General features: G+C 36.7%; 3 protein-coding genes across 4 annotated transcripts; all 3 read right to left on the reverse strand.

Annotated features, from left to right (window-relative positions):
* Positions 1 to 322: 322 nt before the first annotated feature.
* On the reverse strand, positions 323 to 4,100 carry LOC103990386 (uncharacterized). Its single transcript, XM_009409500.3, has 5 exons — positions 4,015 to 4,100; positions 3,133 to 3,203; positions 1,787 to 1,836; positions 808 to 953; positions 323 to 734 (listed from the first exon to the last, which is right to left on the reverse strand). Exons 1-5 carry the CDS (start codon positions 4,044 to 4,046, stop codon positions 539 to 541), a joined length of 495 nt encoding a protein of 164 aa, XP_009407775.2. The 5' UTR covers positions 4,047 to 4,100; the 3' UTR covers positions 323 to 538.
* Positions 4,101 to 4,578: 478 nt separating this feature from the next.
* On the reverse strand, positions 4,579 to 13,529 carry LOC103990384 (serine/threonine protein phosphatase 2A 57 kDa regulatory subunit B' beta isoform). The gene is made up of 2 exons (XM_009409498.3): positions 11,987 to 13,529; positions 4,579 to 5,165 (listed from the first exon to the last, which is right to left on the reverse strand). The coding sequence occupies exons 1-2, from the start codon at positions 13,133 to 13,135 to the stop codon at positions 4,836 to 4,838; spliced, it is 1,479 nt and encodes a 492-aa protein (XP_009407773.1). The 5' UTR covers positions 13,136 to 13,529; the 3' UTR covers positions 4,579 to 4,835.
* A 1,513-nt stretch (positions 13,530 to 15,042) lies between these two features.
* On the reverse strand, positions 15,043 to 18,574 carry LOC135643748 (probable pyridoxal 5'-phosphate synthase subunit PDX2). 2 transcript variants are annotated; one of them, XM_065161085.1, is made up of 7 exons: positions 18,360 to 18,574; positions 18,141 to 18,268; positions 16,459 to 16,546; positions 16,294 to 16,367; positions 16,012 to 16,206; positions 15,347 to 15,441; positions 15,043 to 15,271 (listed from the first exon to the last, which is right to left on the reverse strand). In XM_065161085.1, the coding sequence occupies exons 1-7, from the start codon at positions 18,412 to 18,414 to the stop codon at positions 15,145 to 15,147; spliced, it is 762 nt and encodes a 253-aa protein (XP_065017157.1). In that variant the 5' UTR covers positions 18,415 to 18,574; the 3' UTR covers positions 15,043 to 15,144. The 2 variants fall into 2 exon arrangements, with proteins under 2 accessions (XP_065017157.1, XP_065017156.1); XM_065161084.1 differs by having other exon boundaries at positions 18,123 to 18,268; positions 18,360 to 18,520.
* Positions 18,575 to 19,073: the final 499 nt, after the last annotated feature.

The raw sequence follows: 19,073 nt of genomic DNA on the forward strand, positions 1-19,073 counted from the left end.
GATAGTTTCTGGTCTGTTTTGGCGTCCTGAGGCAATCACAGTAAGTGGTGCAAAACATTAACATCTCATAACCTAAAAACCCGAATGGTATAGGATTGGATTGATCTCCCCGGTAGTAAATGCTGCACCATGCTTCGCTCGTTGCTCATTTGCACGAACAAAAATGACCTATTTTACTTTTATGTTACATTTTTATAAGAAGACATGATTTTATAAGAACTCAAATATGTTACATTTTAATGCAATTACATTTTATTTGTGCAGCACAAAAAATTAATATAACCATGTTCAGAAAAAACACAATTCAATTCCTACCAAACCATAGGTCATCAAAATCACTTCAAATTCATTTCAATTGTTCCAGATGTATTTTTAGATCATCCAACTCCTCCAACTCCATTTAAAATGGCTAATCTTCTGTTATTTACAGATTCCGCAAGAAAAATAAAGCAAGATAATGGATAGAAATCCTCAGCATGGGATTGTATCGATTGAGCACCACTTAAAAGTCACTAACAAGGACCAAAATCTGTGGGCATCATATATCCATCGATTGAGAGCTTGATGATGGCTTTTTCATTCTTTTCTTGTTCCTTTTGGCTTTCCCAGAAATTATTTCTTTGTCACAAGCTGGAGGCTGCGTTCTCTGTAGGTGTTGATGAATGGCGGCCAGTGGATCAAGTTGGAATGAAGGATCGTTCAAAACTTGCCTCAACTGTGCACCTTCCCTTTGCCTATAAAATGCACCACATCAACAAGTGAAAGTTGAAAGAAAAAGGAGAAGAGCACAAAACTGCAATTAATTACACCAGCTTCTGCCTAGTCTTGCAGTTCAGCTTCAAGTTGTTTGTGCTAGAAGACTGCTCGGTAGTATTCGTATCTGGAAGAAGTTCAGAAAGGGCGGATAAATCATACACCTTCATCTTCTTTTGTCGGCTTCTGAGTCTCTTTTTCTGTATAAACAAGGATTCTATATCTGAATATATATTTTGATAGTTTTAGAACTAAGAATAGAGTGTTTTTCATCAAATCATTTTATGAAGCAAGAGATGAACTCAAACTTCTGTGTTCGACGAATAATAAAAAATGAAACCCTGCCTACTCAAAGGTTCAGAAAATAGAAGAGCAGGAAAGGTAAAAAATCTGGTGCATAATAGTGGAGACATGACTTTCAACTGAAGCTAGCAGAATGATCACGAAAATCCCAACTTTGTATGAGTACATAGGTAATCTCAACGACAAGTTTCTTTAGCTTAAAGCATTGTCATTCCACAGACATCCAAGCAATATATTATAATCAATGTGGATCTCCAAAATCACAAACAATCATGTAATTATAAGAACATAAAATCTACAGAAAGAATCCAAGGTTCAGTAACCTGTTTGTACTCACCACAGAACCCGAATTGGCTTTGTTCAAACACAAGAAAGACCTTTTTTTTAAGAAGGATTTAGATTGCATATCTGACATAAGAAGCCATAGCATCTTACTAGCTAAGAACTCCAAAACAATCATTGTAACTTTGTGAATGAAGAAAATTTGCTAAAGAAGAATTAAGGAAAATAATTAGTCAGCTGTTTAAATGGTGAAACAAAACTCAAAATGACATTACAACTTCAAAAGCCAAAGTCTCTCTAGCAAAGAAATCCAAATGATATAAATATTAGTTTTAATAAGTGGTGATAGGGTTAAAAAGAAAACAAAATTCAGCTCCAATTTATTAATCAGTGTGATGAGAAAATCTTGGGAGACACCAAAATTCAAGATAAAAGGAAGTATCATCACCTTGCTGATCGCTTTTTTCGCACTCAAAGACACAGCAGCATCTTTAACTTCTGTAAGAAATCATAAACAAGCTAAATGAGGATTTCCAAGTTCAAATTCACTTAACTTGGAAACCAAATAAAAATTGCAATATCGCATACAACAAAACTGTGATGTCTCAGTAATGGAAGCATAATAAATATATGGAACTTCCTAACCATAATCATCTGGACATGATATAAAATCATGGTCCAATATCGATTTCATCACCTTGTCAAACAGGCGGTACACTGACCTGTACCAGATGATATCACTGGAAAATAATTTAAAAAATAATACCAACAGGTACCAAGCTATAATGTCCGCTACCAGTCATTGTGAGTGAGGGTAGGTAACAGCATCTAAGTTGATTGATGATACATAGAACTGATGATTGCAACAATAATAAGAGGCTACTAACTTTGGAATGTTCCACCTGCACAACTTCAAGGCCGAAGGTGGGTTCAAAAGGCAACTAGGTGAGTAATAAGCAAATTGTGGCAAAAGAAATCAAAGAGAGTATTTTCTGATTTGAGAAAAAGGAAAGTCCAAACATCCAGTGAAACTTCAAAATAAAAAAAGCCATTTACAAGGAGAAATAGAATGATAAATAGAATTAGATCAGAACACTATAAAATTGAGAACAAAACTCTGTTTTACTTTTAAAACACTTTGACGTAACAACTTAATGTAGCTACATTTCAAAGAATGTGATACAGGTTATGTGAATAAAAACATAGCATGATTTTTGGAACAAACTAAGAAGCATGGATTAAAATCTCGATCCAGCAGAATGTAATTGGAGAAAAATGTAAAACATGTGAGACAACTATCACATATAAAGTAGCAATGCCAGTAATGTAAGACAGTTGTCACCTCTCAGATTTAAAGAACGAAAAAAAAAAAAAAAACCGATATCGATACCAAGCAATAGGACTGCTTTGTGCAAGAAGATACCAATTTGCTTACCATCTAGTAAGCCCTATATGGTGAGCTTGTGGATACTAGGGCTTGGTTTTGTACATCTGGGAGAATTTCCTACTCCACATACTGATCAGCTATCAGACCAGTAAATACCAGACTGTATCGACCAATACCACTGAGATTTAACAATTTTAATTCTATGTTCAGGAGTATATGAAATCAACAGAAAGGCATATTCCATACATCTTAACATTTAAAAGCTTAGTGTTGCAAGTAGACATGTCATGCATGACTAAAATTGTTTTACAATTAACTAAATGCCTAATTCCTAAAAGTAAAAAAAGAAAAAAATGAAAGCACTGCTGACTAAACAGCTACAGACACCACATGAAAAGATGACTTACTTGCATAAAACTTTTGCTTCTTTTCAAGTTTGCGCTTGAAACTTTTGTTTTCCTTCATCAAAGAACTATTGCTGCAAAAGAAATTCACTATAAACTAACCAACCATGTAAATACAATAACACGAAAAAACAGTGATGTAAATAGAAAGAAACAAGAAAGACCAAAATAGCATCTGGGAAAGTCTTTTTCTTCCAAGCAGCTTGAGTATTGAACACATTTTAGGGCTCATATAAAAATACTTTGGGATCTATTTAAGAAAAAAACCTTCCTAAAATATTGAAGGCATGCAAAAAAAACTAGAAGATCAGTTAGCTAATTAGGGGAAAGAATTATAGTGCAGTAAAAGATAGATGTAACATTGTGCATTCAAATATATTGTATACTCGGCAACTAGCTATATTAAACAAGTCAATTGGCTCAAAGGATCCCAATATATTTGAGTCTAGTGCTTTGCTTTGGATGCAACAAAGGGTTATTCAGTTTCGTTTTTAATTAAAGTAGCATTTTGATTAAATTACTAAATTCTGTTCTAGCAAGCAGCTATACTTGATGTTTATCCAGCAAAAAGGGAAAAGAGGAGAGATGGGAGGAGAAGACAAGGGAGGAGAGGAAAGGAAAGGGGAGCATAGAAGAATAGACAGGAGGAGAAAAGATGGGAGAAGAGGAGAGAAGAAGAAGAAGAGGAGACGGGAAGAGAGGCCAGGAGAGGAGATGAAACGGGAGGAGAGGGTAGGAGAGGGCAAGAGAGGAGAATAGATGGGAGACGAGAGGAGGAGAAGAAAGGCAATGCGACGGGAAGAGGGGGAAGAGAGGAGAAGATGGGAGAATAAGAGAGGAGAGGAGATGGGAAGAGACGGGAGGCGAGGAGAGCCGGAACAGTACCTGCGGGTGGAGAGCAAGCGACGATGGGCCATGTTGGCTCGTCGCGAGCGGCAGCGGTGGTCTAGGGCTCCGTCTTCTCTCGCAACGTCGATTCGAGGTTTTTTGTTTGTCTCCTTTTATATAAATCCAACTGAGTTGACTCGGTAAACTCGAGTCGACTCTTCCGAGTCAACCGATTTTACCATTTTTTAACGTTTCGGCGACCGGTCCGACTCACCAGGCCTGATCTGGACCGTGAGATCGCTCGATCCTACGGCTCGGATTGCGAGTTCAACAACCTTGTATATTGTTTACTAAGATGCAGGTGCAAGCTTTGTACGCATAGTGTTTTATTGAATGTTATAAAAGTGGCCACATCAACAACTTTCTTTTACTATTGGTAAGTCATCGATGAGAAACACTTGATGTCAATCTATTCGAAAGGCTCTATATGGGAAAGCTAATTGTTGATGGGCTAATCAACTGTCATAATCGATGGGAATTCCACTCTTCCTTCAATCCCAGAAGAACTATGATCAATATAGATCAGCTGGAGGTAAATGGCAAGTAATGAGTAATAATACATGGAAATGAATATATTATATATATATAAATATAAATATAAGGTTCCAATGTTGTTTAGCATTGTGGCCACCACAAGAAACCAATAAAAGAAAAAGATGGTGCATAAAATAAGATACCGCATCTCTCTTTGAAATGCCCAAAAAGAAGGGGAAAACAAGGAAGAAATTTCTTGAACAACATTCGCGATCTGAGGCATATCCACAGATGATACATTTTACTGTACCGACAGAAGATATTAGAAGAAACCAGGAGTCTGGCTAGTTGGCCACAACCATGTCTTCTCCTGCAGCCTTGGCTTCCACAATTGCTTCCAGTCTTCTCCATGCGGACTCCCTTTTTTCTTCCAAGGATTTGGCATTTTCTTCTTTCTCTATGTACTGTAGCTGGCAAGCCTCGAACAGCTCACTGTCCATGTCGAGGAACATCTTGCGGACGTTTGCTGTTAGGCCATGGACTGCTTGATTCCAGTGACCCTGCATGTTCTTCTCTAGTGCTTCAAATATGATGGGAAATATTACACTTCGATTTTGGGCTATTAAGCTCACTATGTGATCATTGTTCCAGAGAAATAAAGCCCGTTCAGCTACCTGTAATCCATACTCATCATCATTATATGTGAGAAATGCAGAAAGAAACAGCCGACGAGCTGCCAACCAATTTTGTAAAGGTAGTCATTGTTGGCTATAAGCAATGAAAACTTTGCAGACAATGCTAGAGTGGTAGTATGGGGAAAAAAAAGGAGAACTGCAGTTAGGAGAAATAAGCAATACTGTAAGAGATGGAAAAAGAAGAAAAAGAGAATCTAGATTAATATACAAGGTTAGTAAATACTGTTGCATATCTACTGAGACATGATAGCGCATATATTAGAGTGAAGTTTGAAATAGCAGCTAATATCTCAAGTAACAGCAAAAAGATTGGTTTTATGAATGACAGCAAAAACATTCAAGTAATATCTAAAGGTAAAGGACCATTTTTTTAGCTACCGTTCATTATTTTTCCCCCCCAACATTGGATATTAAAGCCATTAATAGCATTTGACAGTTGATGCTTACAAAGAAAGCAATTCTTTTGAAGTCTTTGATAGGTCATGAGTCTGGCTCTACATAAGTCCAGTTCGTTTCAACTAAAGAAAAACATAGGGATTATAGGATCCTCCAGAACAACAAATAACAAAGCCAAGTTGCTTCCAAAGAGAAAAGAGGATATCACTGATGATTCATGAAACATAATGAATACCTTAATTTCTAACAAGAGCAGATCAAATAACAGAGTCTAATCAAAATAATAACAAGTTGCTGCCTTGTTGTAAAGGAAACTGAGAATATTTGACATTAGGAACTGAAAGGGAAGAGGTTAAAGGAGATTCCATGAGAATGGCTAATTAGAAGAAGGAAAAAAAATTGGGATTGGGGCAAGGGGATGGGATCTATAGAGAGAGAAAGAGAGACTACCAATCAATTGCCTTATGCAAATAAAAATGGATATACTTATATATATATCTTCCATTTTCTAGAACATGCGTAATGCTTTAAATAGACCAATTTCTCCACTATTGAGTTTCCATGAATTCATACAACTTTGATCTTCATAAATCTTTGGTTTATGAAACAAAACTTTGTTTTCCTTTTTTTGGTACCACAGCATGGTGAATTAATTCTTTGAATGTCTAAATTCATTGACACTCTTTCCACCAATTTATCAACTTCGATACTACAATGTGATATCACATCAAAAAATCTAAAAAGATTATCATAAAGTAATAAAGTAACAAAGTCGACATATGCAATTAGGAACAAGTGCATAATTGTGGTCATATTAGAAGATTTTCTAATGAAAGAAATTTGTAAAGGTCTAAGAAATCCATGAAGTTATTTGACTTGTGCAAAACAAGTGGATGTGCATTTTGTATATCTGATTGCACACTCTGCCCAGAGACTGCATAAGCACCCAAATGACCAGTAACAAAATTGCATATGCTGGTGCAAGACAATCACGCAAACTACATCAGTATATGCAGCCTGGGCCCTGGCTAACAACTTCACAAATCACCTTTTCGATAACTTCAAACAATAATGCCAACAAGTAGCAGTTTTGAAGTAGGAACCCTATTTAGTAAGTAAAAAAAGGAAAAAGAAGTGTCTCCACATGTAATTTAGGGGAAGAGCATGTATACTGGCAGACTAGCATGTCCAGTCAAATCCTTGTCACCTAAGTACTATTTATCATCTTCCACTACTTCTGTGGGTGCATATGAATGCAACCCTATCAATAAAAAAAAGAAAACATTCTTTCTGGTAACACACATCAAATTGGGCGCAGAACATACAAACTCATAATCCTAAAAAGACCCACAAGCTAGAATATAGGTTAGTTCTTGCATTTGCACACCAAGCAAGTTACAATTATCCACCATGAAAATCAAAGCAATTTAGAGCATTCTACCTGCATTAGATATTCTCCTAGAATCATCTACTTTCAAGATAAAGCAAAATTTCCTGCTTGAAAACATTCCGTTCAGAAAACGAAAAGTTTGCTACGAATTGAAAACAGCACAAGTACCCAGTCTCAGAAAAGCTATCTACAGGTTCTAAACCATTCACTTTTTATCAGAATATAGAATCAAGAAAATCTGCATCCAAGAGAATTCACCATGTAATAGATGCAGAAGAGAGGAGAAAAGGGGGATGGAGGAAGCCTACTTGACAACTGCATTGTGAACTAGGAGCATATACATGTCATTTATTCAATCAAAAAAGTTTATTTGATTAGCACACATATTTACTATTGAGTTTCTGACTGTGCTTTGACGTTAAAGTTTTTTCCTTTACAAATCAATACTGCTCGTTTCTTCTTTTGATATGATATCATGGTTCCTTGATTCTTCACATGACTGAATTTTCTTTCCACCACATTATTCGGTTCACATAAAAAAACTTGAAACAGTAATTTTTGTTGAGTAAAATATGCACAAAATTACACATATACAAACAGATTTAAATACTTGTTACTTAACAAATGGCCACATTCAAATTTAATAAATAAACAACAACATATAAGCCCATTCAAAAACCTAATTAGATGATAAAAAATGATATTAAAATTTTGATAGATTAATGCAATAATGCATGGCATCTAACTAATAAGAGGGATGTAACAGGCAAGTTCCATATGAAACTACATAGGCTTCATACAGTGTGATCCCCTGATCACAACCATATTTGAGGCTGTATTGTCCAATCACATTAAATGCAGTGTGGAGAAAACTTTTGCTATAACAACCCCTAACCCATAAGAAAATGCATCAGAAACCTTTCACCAAGAGAACAGTGCATTGATGTCCTCAATAGGATGTCCCCAGACCTTTGTTATATAATTCCTACAATTGTTCATTTCTATAGGTGAATCACAATTCGAACCAAGTAACCTTCCACTTGGCAGCAGCTACAGCATTAAGAGTCAAATATCTCATAATCCTACCAAGATCCTCAAGCTGGATAAGAAAAGTATCTCAGATAAGTTGGGCACGTTAACCTAAACCCTATATCCGACATTTCCACATCAAAAATATTCATGTTACCAATCATGAAACTGATAGAAATTAATGTTCAGATCTTCTATAACAACAATATTCAAGTTACCAATCATGAAAATGAAAAAAAAAAAACTAATGTTTCTTCCAGTTATCAATATATTCTTCCAGAATTATAAGCTTTCTGAATTTGAGGGTGACATCTCATTCAACTGCAATTATGCTTCAAATTATTCTAAGTAACCAATTCAAAAGAATATCCCTGGATTATTAACCAGTTAAGATTTATCAGTCAACAAGAATATGTAAAAATAAGAGATATTTGTCCTCCCCTTCCATCTCCTAATATGATGAATATTGCAACAATGGTGAAGTTTGTTAAATATGATGATTGCAGCCAATTACAAACACTATAGTAAGAGTGTCTCCTTTGTTTCATAGTCTAAAGTTATCTTCTATGCATTTCTTCTACCCCTACTTACCTCTTCTTTCTTTTCCTTCCACATATTTCCTTCCCTTCTCTCTCTTTGTTTTGAGGTAGTAAAATTACCAACAATTCTTCAAACCATCTAATTTTGATTGAAATTTATTGGTTCTAGCTGTTTCCAACCTTCTAGCAACAAGGGCAATATTTGGCCAAACCCAATTATTTTTTAATAATACCAATACGAAATGGTGTATCATACAAAATCAATCAATCCCATGAAGTATGATTAAATTTAAGCATTCCACTCATCTGAAATTTAGTAAGTTTAACCAAGAGATAATATCATATGTGATTTACTAGAATCAGGTCTAAATTTGCACATAGTCATGCAACAAAGCCCAATTAAGCATTTTAATTGGGGATTGGACCACTAGTCAATGTAAGCCCAATTAAGCATTCCACTCACCTTGCATTACCAAGTGTCAATCACAAGCTCGGATCAAAGTAATGGAGCATTGCATTGGGCCACTAGTCAATGTAAATCTATGTCAAATCCACATATCTTAATCATTTTCAATGTAGGACTAGTCACCCAAAGTGACACGAGACACCTTCACCATCCAAGTACCTCAAAGTGTGAAGGGTGGCCTAGGAGGTCATCCAAAAGTGGTTCATCACATTGAAGTCTAGACGTGGTGCAAAGTTAGCAGAAGGTTCTCACATATCTTTGAACCGATGCAAGTAAAAAAGTTAGTTCAAGGCCAAAGGATTATGTTGTACACTTTCAAGAAAAGTGTTAAAGATGATGTACACAATGATTAAATATTATTTGTTTACAGGGAAATAAATGGGTAGGAAAAAAATAAAAAAGATTGATAATAATGGACTTCAAATTTGGTAATATTAAAAAAAATAATTATAGAATTAGTATGAGTATTGTTGTGGATAAGGATCTTAACAACAATGTACAACAATGTTATGAGATTTGGGAACATAATTATAGTTCTAAATATGCAATTTTGGAAAATAATGATTGAAGATTGAACAAGATATGAAACAAATATTTTTAAAAATTAATTGCTTTCATGCCTCGTAGATCACCAATAAAAACCATTTATTCGTTATTATTAATGAAAAATTATAGAAAAAAAATGATTTGCATATGCTTTTTAAGTAATAAAAAATCTAAAGATTTGTTATGATGAATTTTAGAAAAAAAGTTTATATTCGGAACATATTGATGTTGTATAAGATATGTATAACGTTATAGTCCATGTGGATCTTAATGGGATAAAACAACACTAAGTATCCACATCAAGTCTCTAGCTTCAATATTAATAAATGATGATCTTACCAATCATATGCAAGATAGACATCTTTGGTGTATTTTATATTTCTATTTATTGATGATATTATTCTAGTTTATAAGAATTTAAATGAAATTAATTCTATACTTAAAGTAATAAACACAAACAGTGGAAACTAAATGCTTTAAATTAAAAGGCTATTGGAAGTAGAACTGAGGACATAATTAAGCTAGATGGATAAGAAGTTCTAATAAGTAAAAGTTTTATATACCATGGATTGATTATTGAACAAGATGAAGAGATTGATAAATATCTTGTTCATAGAGTAAAGACTAGGTGGTTAAGGTGGAGAGAGGCTTTCTGAATTTTGTGTGTTCATCAGGTCAATTTTATATTGAGGCAAAAATTTTATACGACAAATCAATGACAAAAAATTTTGTGTGGATGAGATAAGAATGTTGAGGTGAATATTTGGAGTTATAAAAATGATAGGAAACAAAATACTTATCATTTATGAATAATTAGATATAGATTCAATAAAGTATAAAATGATGGAGAATAATTAAGATGGTATGGACATATGCTAGGGATTAGGGACCCCTATAAAAGATGTGAGAAAAATAGTATTAATGGTATGAGGGGAAGTAGAAGGAGACGAAAGAAGACTTTACTAGAAACTGTAAATAATAATCTAAATTCTCTTAATTTAAGTAAGGATATTTTTTACAAAGTCTAACAGCGACAAAAAATCCAAATAGCCTATCTAAAAAGTTGAAGACATTACAGCTTATTGTTGTTGTTTTCTTGAGCGTACTCACCTTGTTCTTGAAAAAAACAATCATTAAATGTATTGAGTTATAATTCAACCATGCTAACAAACAATAGAATGGCCACTTAAGCAACTCAAACTATGGGAAGGATTTCAGTGTCTATCAGCATCATTTGACATGTCAAATCATGCCAAGCCCTACCAATCATGCACATGGGCAAACCAAAATTTTGGCCTCTTTTGGTCGGTGAGCAGCATCCAATTGGTGTGGTACAATATCCGTCATGCCCGATTTCATCTTCCTCAAAACTCTATATGCACAAGTAGGCAAGTTATATCCTACACCGATGGTATGACAAACTGGCCTTCTCAACCACATAATTCTGAAAATAATCATAGTCGTCAACTAGATGTTTTAATGTTCCAAGAATGTAGTCAGCATGTCAACAAAAGTTAGAAATGTAATATTCATAGTCGGTAATGCAATGTCAACAAAATAATCATAGTCAGCATGCCAACACCATAATATAAATGTTTTAATGTCAACCACCATATATCAACATTACCATATATCTTTCCACTATAATATAAAGTCTCCTTCACTTGAGACTGCAATGATCCACATAGCAGATCGCAATGGCTAGGACTTGTATTTAAGGCTTAAAAAACGGAACAAAAGAATTATAGTCAATGCAAAAAAAAAAACCTTGCCATCAACAAGATGCAAGGAGAACAAAAAAGTGTAAGGAAAACATCTTCAAAGCATTTTACGATAATGAATTATGAGAATATGCCTAAATTTCTAACTTCTTGAGGAAGCTTCAGTGAGCCATACATGGACCAGCAGTTCTATACCTAGATAAGCTTCACGATGTGATACACCTTTTGAACATGTCAAGATGGGTACTTATTCCACAAAATTCAAATCATATATTAATATTCCAACATATTTGAAAACTAAAAATAATATATTCAAGTGAAACAAGTGACCGCCCAAATCAAGATCCATTCCATGAATATATTAATATGTAATTCCTAGAACCCAAAAAAGGAATGGACAAAGACAAAGTTACAACACATGTTAGCTAAACTTTTTGGTAAATTAACAACTGAAATAGTAAACTTTTTCCGTGAGAAAAAACTAACTCGCCAATATGTCAAAAAAGTCTTTTGGAGTAACAAATACAGGTAAATATATCACTGGGGATAAAAATAAAGTTGCATATTTTCAGTCCTGAAGACCATAAGTTATTTAGATAATTTTCCTGTCAACTTGGCTAAAAAGAAAACATATAATGATCTGAATATCTGGCAGCATTTTCAGTGCATTAGGCAAGAAATCAAAATGACAGAAGATGAGATGAACTCCAAACCTGGAAATGAGAGCTGCTGAGACAATGAGAGATCTGCTTAAACAAGGGAACCATGCACCGCTGGAACTCTGCTGGTTGTGTCGCCTCCAGCACCTCCTCCAACTCCCCAAGGAATAGCACTTCCTTCTGACAATTAGTGACAGGCCAGTACTTCAACAGCCCCCTGATGATCGTATCGGCAAGCTTATAATCCTTCTCGACGAACTGCACAATACAGTAGGATAGCTGCTGGTGGTACATACCCACCGGCTTTGGCCTATGAAGCGGGATGAGGACCCGCACGAGGAACAACTTGTGCTCCTCCTTCATCGGCAGGGCAAACCCATTAATGATACTCCCAAGGATCTCCAGCAGCTCACCGATGCCGCTATGCCTCTCTGTCTCGAAGATGAATCTGTAGAAGATGTTGTTGATGGCCTTGCGAATGAAAGGACGGTGGACCATGAACTTGCCGTAGATTCGGTGGAGGATTGTTTTGAGATACTCGCGCTCGCGGGGGTCCTCGGATTCGAAGAGATCAAGGATGCGGAGCACGAAGGAGTGGTCGATGTAGCGCTTGGCGACCTTGGTGTCAGTGTCGGAGGAGATGACGTAGCGGAGAAGGAGCTCGTAGACGAGCTGAAGGTGGGGCCAGGCGGGGTCCAGGTAGGGATCCTCCTCCTCGGGGTCGGTCACCTCCGAGCCGGTGTTCTCGTGGGAGGCCGGCGGGAGGCCGCGGAAGATGTTAACGGCGACAGTGCGGACGAGCTCCTCCTGGACGGACTCCCCGAGGCGGATGGAACTCGACTGAACCACGTCGACGAGCTCCGATAGAGTCTGCCGCTTCATCTCCTTCTCACGGGCCGACTTAAGGGTGTCGGAGAAGTCAAAGATCACCGCACAGATCTGGAGCTTGCGAACGAAGAGCGCCTGCCGCTCCGCGACGGGCACGTCGCGAAAGAGCGGGAGGGACTCGATCTGTGGTGTGGCGCCGGCAGGCGAGGCGGGGAGGTGGTGCGCACCGGCAGCGGCGCCCGAGGAGGGCACCGCGGTACGTGAGGCGTGGTTGACGGTGACGTTGGAGCCGGGAACAGCCGCAGCGGCGGCGGGCTCGGCCGCCTCCGACTTGGGGCCCTTGCGGTTGCCCCGCTTCATGATCTTGGTGAACATCTCTCTCTCTCTCTCTCTGCGACCCGCCCTGACGAAATCCTGACTCTAGGCCCTAGATCGATCCCACTTCCCAATACAGAGAGCGGACTACAAACCCTAGAATCATGAACAGTAATGGGGAAGGGGATATCATATTACAAGAGGAAGGTGATAGCAACGGAACAAAAGAGGATAAGAAGGAATTGAAGGTAATTCCAATCCATTCATGGACTTCTGACAACGAGATGAAATGCAATCAAGTTATTCGAGAGGAAGCGAAGAAAAAGGATGAGGAATACACAGAGGGAAGAGGTGGATTACATGGAGATCAAAATGTTCTCTCTTTCTTCTCTCCTTTTCCTTGTAGTTTTCTTTTGCGTAGAGATAAAAAGGGGAGGAGGACATGTGGGGGAGAGGAGGGGGCGATAGTTGATATTTGTGGCATTTCTGCTAAAAGTAGCCGAATACAAAGTTGGATTACATGGTAATTGTAATCGATGTTGATGGCAAAAAGCAACACTGGCCCAAATAGGATTAGATCAGGGTTATCAAATTAAGATTGGAGGTGGTTGTGTTGATGTTTGATCAAATTGAGATTGGAGGATTATTGCAAGGATGTTTCGTTGGTGCGTAAAATGTTACTATACTCATATATTGAACTTGAATTAACTTCAAATTCAACTTATTATCGATATTTCAATTCTTAAATTTATTTGATATAATATTTTTAAATAGGTTGGTAAAACAAAGTAACAAAAATGACAACGGTAAGTTAGCGCTACAAATTTCACCAGCCCAATTCTAATCAACTAATTAACTAAAATTCAAATCTGTTCCAAATTTGACCTAACTATCTTATTATAAATATATCTCCCAAACTCAATTAATTAGTGCATTAATTTAATAAAACAAACTGATCAGAGTATCCAAGAAAAATTGACCCACTGTCATTACTATCATGACAAAGGCATCTATTAATTAAAATAAGAATGGTATTTGCCAATTCAAACTAAATTTCTTGATTTAAGCTGCTCCATATGTCTCAATAATTTAGCATTGAATATATATCGACTCCACAATCTCAGGATAATCATTTAAAAGAAATCAAAATTCTCAATTCAAGTTTCTTCTAGATACATCACAACCAATATTGTAGCCAAAAGTACAATGACTCCACAGATATGCAAATCATGCAAGAGTAATAGAATTCATTCATTCCACCCCATATATGTCTTTCTATTACGGAAAATGTTATAACATCATTAATTTTTTTCATATCATTAAGCTTTGTTGAGGGAGATTATAGCTGGTGGAACTTCCATATATTCACTTATATCACATCCAAAGATTCAAAGAACATATAAGTTCCTCCTATCTCAGTTCTAAAACCAGTTCCAACCTGCACAAATATGCACTTCAATAAAATAGAGGAATGGTCTCAAGATGGTAGGTTAAAAGTCTGTTATAGCAAAAACACAAGAGGAGGCATACCACTCACTGTAAGTGACTCCCTGCAAACGATTTGAGATTGGTGATAGATATGCATGGGGCACATCTGCTCAACATGAGCTATCCGCATCCAGTTTGCAGTCCTCTCGGGCTACATCACCAGGTATCAAACACATTATAACTTCAAATGGGAGCAAGCACCAAACATTCAGGATACCTTAGTTCATGTCAAGATGGTCAAATACTTGTCAAAGTCACTTTTCATCGACTACAATTTTTTCAATTATAACATGGATTGTTCTTTCCAGATGGAGGATTATGGCAAGGCATAATATCATTTCTTTTGGTGCATGCAGATGATAATTTAAGTAGAATTGAAAACAAAATTCACAAGACAGTTGTCCAAACAACATCTGGTATGTTTTGTTTTTTGTACCTGAAACAATTTCAAAGAGGTAGAAATTTGAAGGGACATTGCATAAATAAATGAAAGTTTCATTATGAGATAAATCTCATGGAGCTGTTAGAATGTGAACAACCTAAGTACAGACAAGTCAACTTGTCGGTTGTCATCTTTAATATCATTCATAAATGGGGAGATCGAAAGGTCTCTTTCCTAGAGAATCTTCTAAGTCTGTTCCTGATGTGGGAACGCGTTGCAAGCACCTATCACTGCTGTCTTTCTTCATTTTCAAGAATAAACTGTGCCTGATGAAGAAAATACCAGGCCTATCAACATACCAATTAACAATAAATAGCACAAGTTTAATAACAAGTCTTTACCATCGCAGGTCAGTAGTCAGTTCAGGGTGAAAAGCAGTCCCCAGTAAGTTCCCTTGCCTTACTGCAACAATTACTCTCTCACGAGAAACTATTTCCTGCACAAACATATAACAGTTACGTACATTATTGCAAAAGTCCTTTTCTACACAAATGTGCTTAGATAGTTTGATCTCAGGGGAAAAAAGAAGAATGTGGTCAGTATCCTAATCTTGTACAGTTAGTAATCATTAAGGATTACAAAATCACTAGTTTAATATAGAGGAAGTGCGAGGGAAACACAGAGAATGAGTACCATATTTACTAATTAACTGATGATTTCCATCAACTACCAACTGCTGAACATAAAACTTCTATTACAGCACTCATTGGCATTTACAAGTGTCTCATTGCCAAAATGGTTAGATGCATCACTTAAGTTTGAAATATGAATTCTGATTCAGCACTTCATGCAGGGAATTCCATTTAAGATATAGTGTTTATATAGCATCATATAGTAGTGATTATAGACAGCAATTAGATACATATGATCCATAATTCCAACAATCATCCAGAAAAAAGAATTAGACAGTAAGATGGAACTAAAAACAATAGAGTCCATAACATAAAATTTCAGAACAGCAAATATACACTAAGAGACTTGCAAAACTAAGTTAACAGAGACGAACCTCCTCCTGGCCATTGTCAACAGACATTATACTCTTTTTCGTTTCCAAAGGAACAGGGCAATCTGCTAATATCTCGACATCAGGTCCTACTTCTAAGATGGCTGGTGCACGTATAAAAACTCCACGGAAACCTTTAGGCCCCCCTTCCTCCTCTGCAAGCTTAGGGACTGACAGTTCTGTTTCAAAGCTCTGAAGCTGCAAAATCAAATTTGAGTAGTCAAAATATATTCTAAAACAAAAGAACATAACAACTTTGACAAGTTAAAAGTCCCAGGTCAAAACCTGACTACCAAAAAAATTTCGATTGACAATGCAGTCTAGTCCCCCAATAAGCTCTTGGCCTCCTGACTTTTGACCTGATTAGGGAAAGTTCAACTTATTACCTTGAAATTGCTGTCTTTGATGATTAATTTTTTTTAAACTGAAAATGTGTTTTTGCCGGCTCACCAATTGCTTTGTTTGCCAAGAAAATAAGTCCTGCACAGGTTCCCCAGACAGGCTTCCCAGTACTTACAAATTCTCGTAAAGCAGGAAACTGTTAATTGAAAAAAAATGTCACAAAATATTTTATTTTCTTTTTAAAATCAAAGCTACACCACATCAACAGAAAAACTGGAGATTTCTTATTTTGCTGAGTCAACTCGACAAATTCTGTCCCCTTGAAAAGGAGAAGCAAAAGGATAAGCCTATCAATACTTTAATTTTAGAATATGTAGTCACCAAAGAAAGTAATTTTTTGGGCGTGACCCAAACTGCTACAATGTTGTCATAGAGACTCTTACGCAGCAGAAACAAACTTTTGAATGCCAATGAGGCGGCAATCTACTTGAAAATATGCAAGCATCAATTTCTTTTATAAAAGGAACATATGCATCTAATTGCAAAAGAAAAAGACAGGAACAAGAATGGTGATTACTGAATATTCTGATTACTTAACATGTCTCTGAATGTCCAACTTGCAGAAGAAAGGGATGTAAATATTAAGGATCAAGGAAAATTTGGCAAGATGTAGAAGACAATTTCATGGGAAAAAAAAGCTGCATATACCTATTTTCAAAAGAAATTGATGTCTCCAATACTTTGGCATTATCCAGTGGTGCCAGAACTAACAGTTCAGTTTTGTGATATCTAAGATTGTGTAAAGAACGATTTGATCTAATGTTACCAAACACTACCTGGATAATTGACAACATGCACATGCTTAGTTTGTCTACCAGCAAAGTGTATGACTGAATTTATTCATGTATTGAAATAGCAGTTGTCCTTACCACTCCCAAGCTTATATAGATTATGAAACGAGTGAGATAGCTAACTTCATGATAGAGCATATATTATAGTGACACATATGTTTAATTAACTAATGAACCCTCAAAGCCTGAGTGTGTTTCGTAGAACTTTGGTTAATACTGCAATGATGATAACAATTTTACAATAAAAAAAAGCAGCAGGACAGAGTAGAACAAAAAAGAATAGAACATCACTTTCTGTCATTCAATCAAAGCCAAGGCTGAAGGAAATTTATTTGCTTTCTTATACAGTGCATCAGTAAGCTATGTAGTTAGTTCATCAAATGGAGAAATGTATGTTTAAAGGGAGACGCTGTGCCACCAGTTTGGAAGTCTTTTTTGGAAGCACCATCACTTTAGGAAGTTCTACATTCTCCTAATCCATTGGAGAACTCGAAGCCATCACTTTCACCTAGTCCAATCTCCAACACGATCTCCACCATGATGCAGAATCTTTTGCAGTGACCAGTCCATTGTTAAAAGGTTCATGACTTAGGACGAAAGTAATAGAAGGATTATACCAACAAGCAGGGTATCACATCAATTACTCTAAATTTTTGCAACTACAAAAGTGCAATATGTGGAACATTATAAATCCAGGTAATCTCAGTTTGCCTTGGGAAGTACTCTAGTGTCCTCGTAGGGTTCAATTTCCTGTCAATACGAAAGAACATGAAACAAAATAAAGATTCGTTTCTATCTTTTCCTCTTTTCCTTAGCCTTTTTTTCTTTCTGACGTGGTCAATTTGAGAATCTTCAGAAGAACCTAACAAGTAATTCCAAACAAGAAAGAACAAGACAAGAAATGCACAAGGGGTAATCGACAGATAGAAGAGGGCGGACGAGGTTGTGGTAGTGCGCGAGCTTGGCCATGGTGGTGCTCTCGCCGCCCGGGATGATGAGGGCGTCGACGGCCTGCAGTTGCTCCGCCTTCCTTATCTCCACCCCTTTCACCCCTATCCTCCGCAACGCTGTGCGCACCAGATACCCACTTTTAAGGGCAAGATCACCAAAAAGCAGAGAAAGGACTGGACGAACAAAAAGAATGTAAAAAGGAAATACCCGCCATGTGCTCGTTAAAAGAACCCTGCAGCGCCAGGACGCCCACCGTCGTCATAACAGTCTAAGAAGACGAAGAAGAAGAGAGAGAAAGGGAGACGGAAGGAAGAGAAGGCAGCCAGAAGTAGCGTATCCTGCTCTCTGATACCGAGGATTCGAAAGCCCTTCATCTTTATTTTGCTCCGCACACCACACAAGGTAGGCGACTCAGTGCAAATTTCAAGGATTAAAAACCTTCGTACCTATACGCCATGTACCCAACGTTCACTCGCCTAAGGGGCCCGCCAACAAACAAAAATTGTACAATAGGATAAAGACGGTGGTATAAGAAGAGGAGATGTCGCACAGAGGGAGGTCGATTACATGCACACGCAAGTTCAGTCACGAGCCGTCCACGTGCGCTCCTAATTAAAATTAATTATTTGCGCAGACAGCAAATTATATAACACAGCAACTGGTCTAACCTAAATGTTGATATTTGAGCCTGTAATATAACATTTAATTGTCGGAATTAAAACTAAAGCTAAGATTTACTGAAATATTGAAACATGACCAAATCCATTAACATGTTTGGTTTATGTACTCTTCAAATTGGAATGACATATTTGATTCCTGAATTTTGAAATAAAAATCAATATTATAGCTGAACAGAATAGCAAATATGATTTATTAATTCAATTCGTTAAATATTAATTAGTGTCTATATATCGCTTCCAT

This window comes from Musa acuminata, chromosome BXJ3-7 (assembly GCF_036884655.1).
Source record: "Musa acuminata AAA Group cultivar baxijiao chromosome BXJ3-7, Cavendish_Baxijiao_AAA, whole genome shotgun sequence".
Lineage (NCBI taxonomy): Eukaryota > Viridiplantae > Streptophyta > Magnoliopsida > Zingiberales > Musaceae > Musa > Musa acuminata.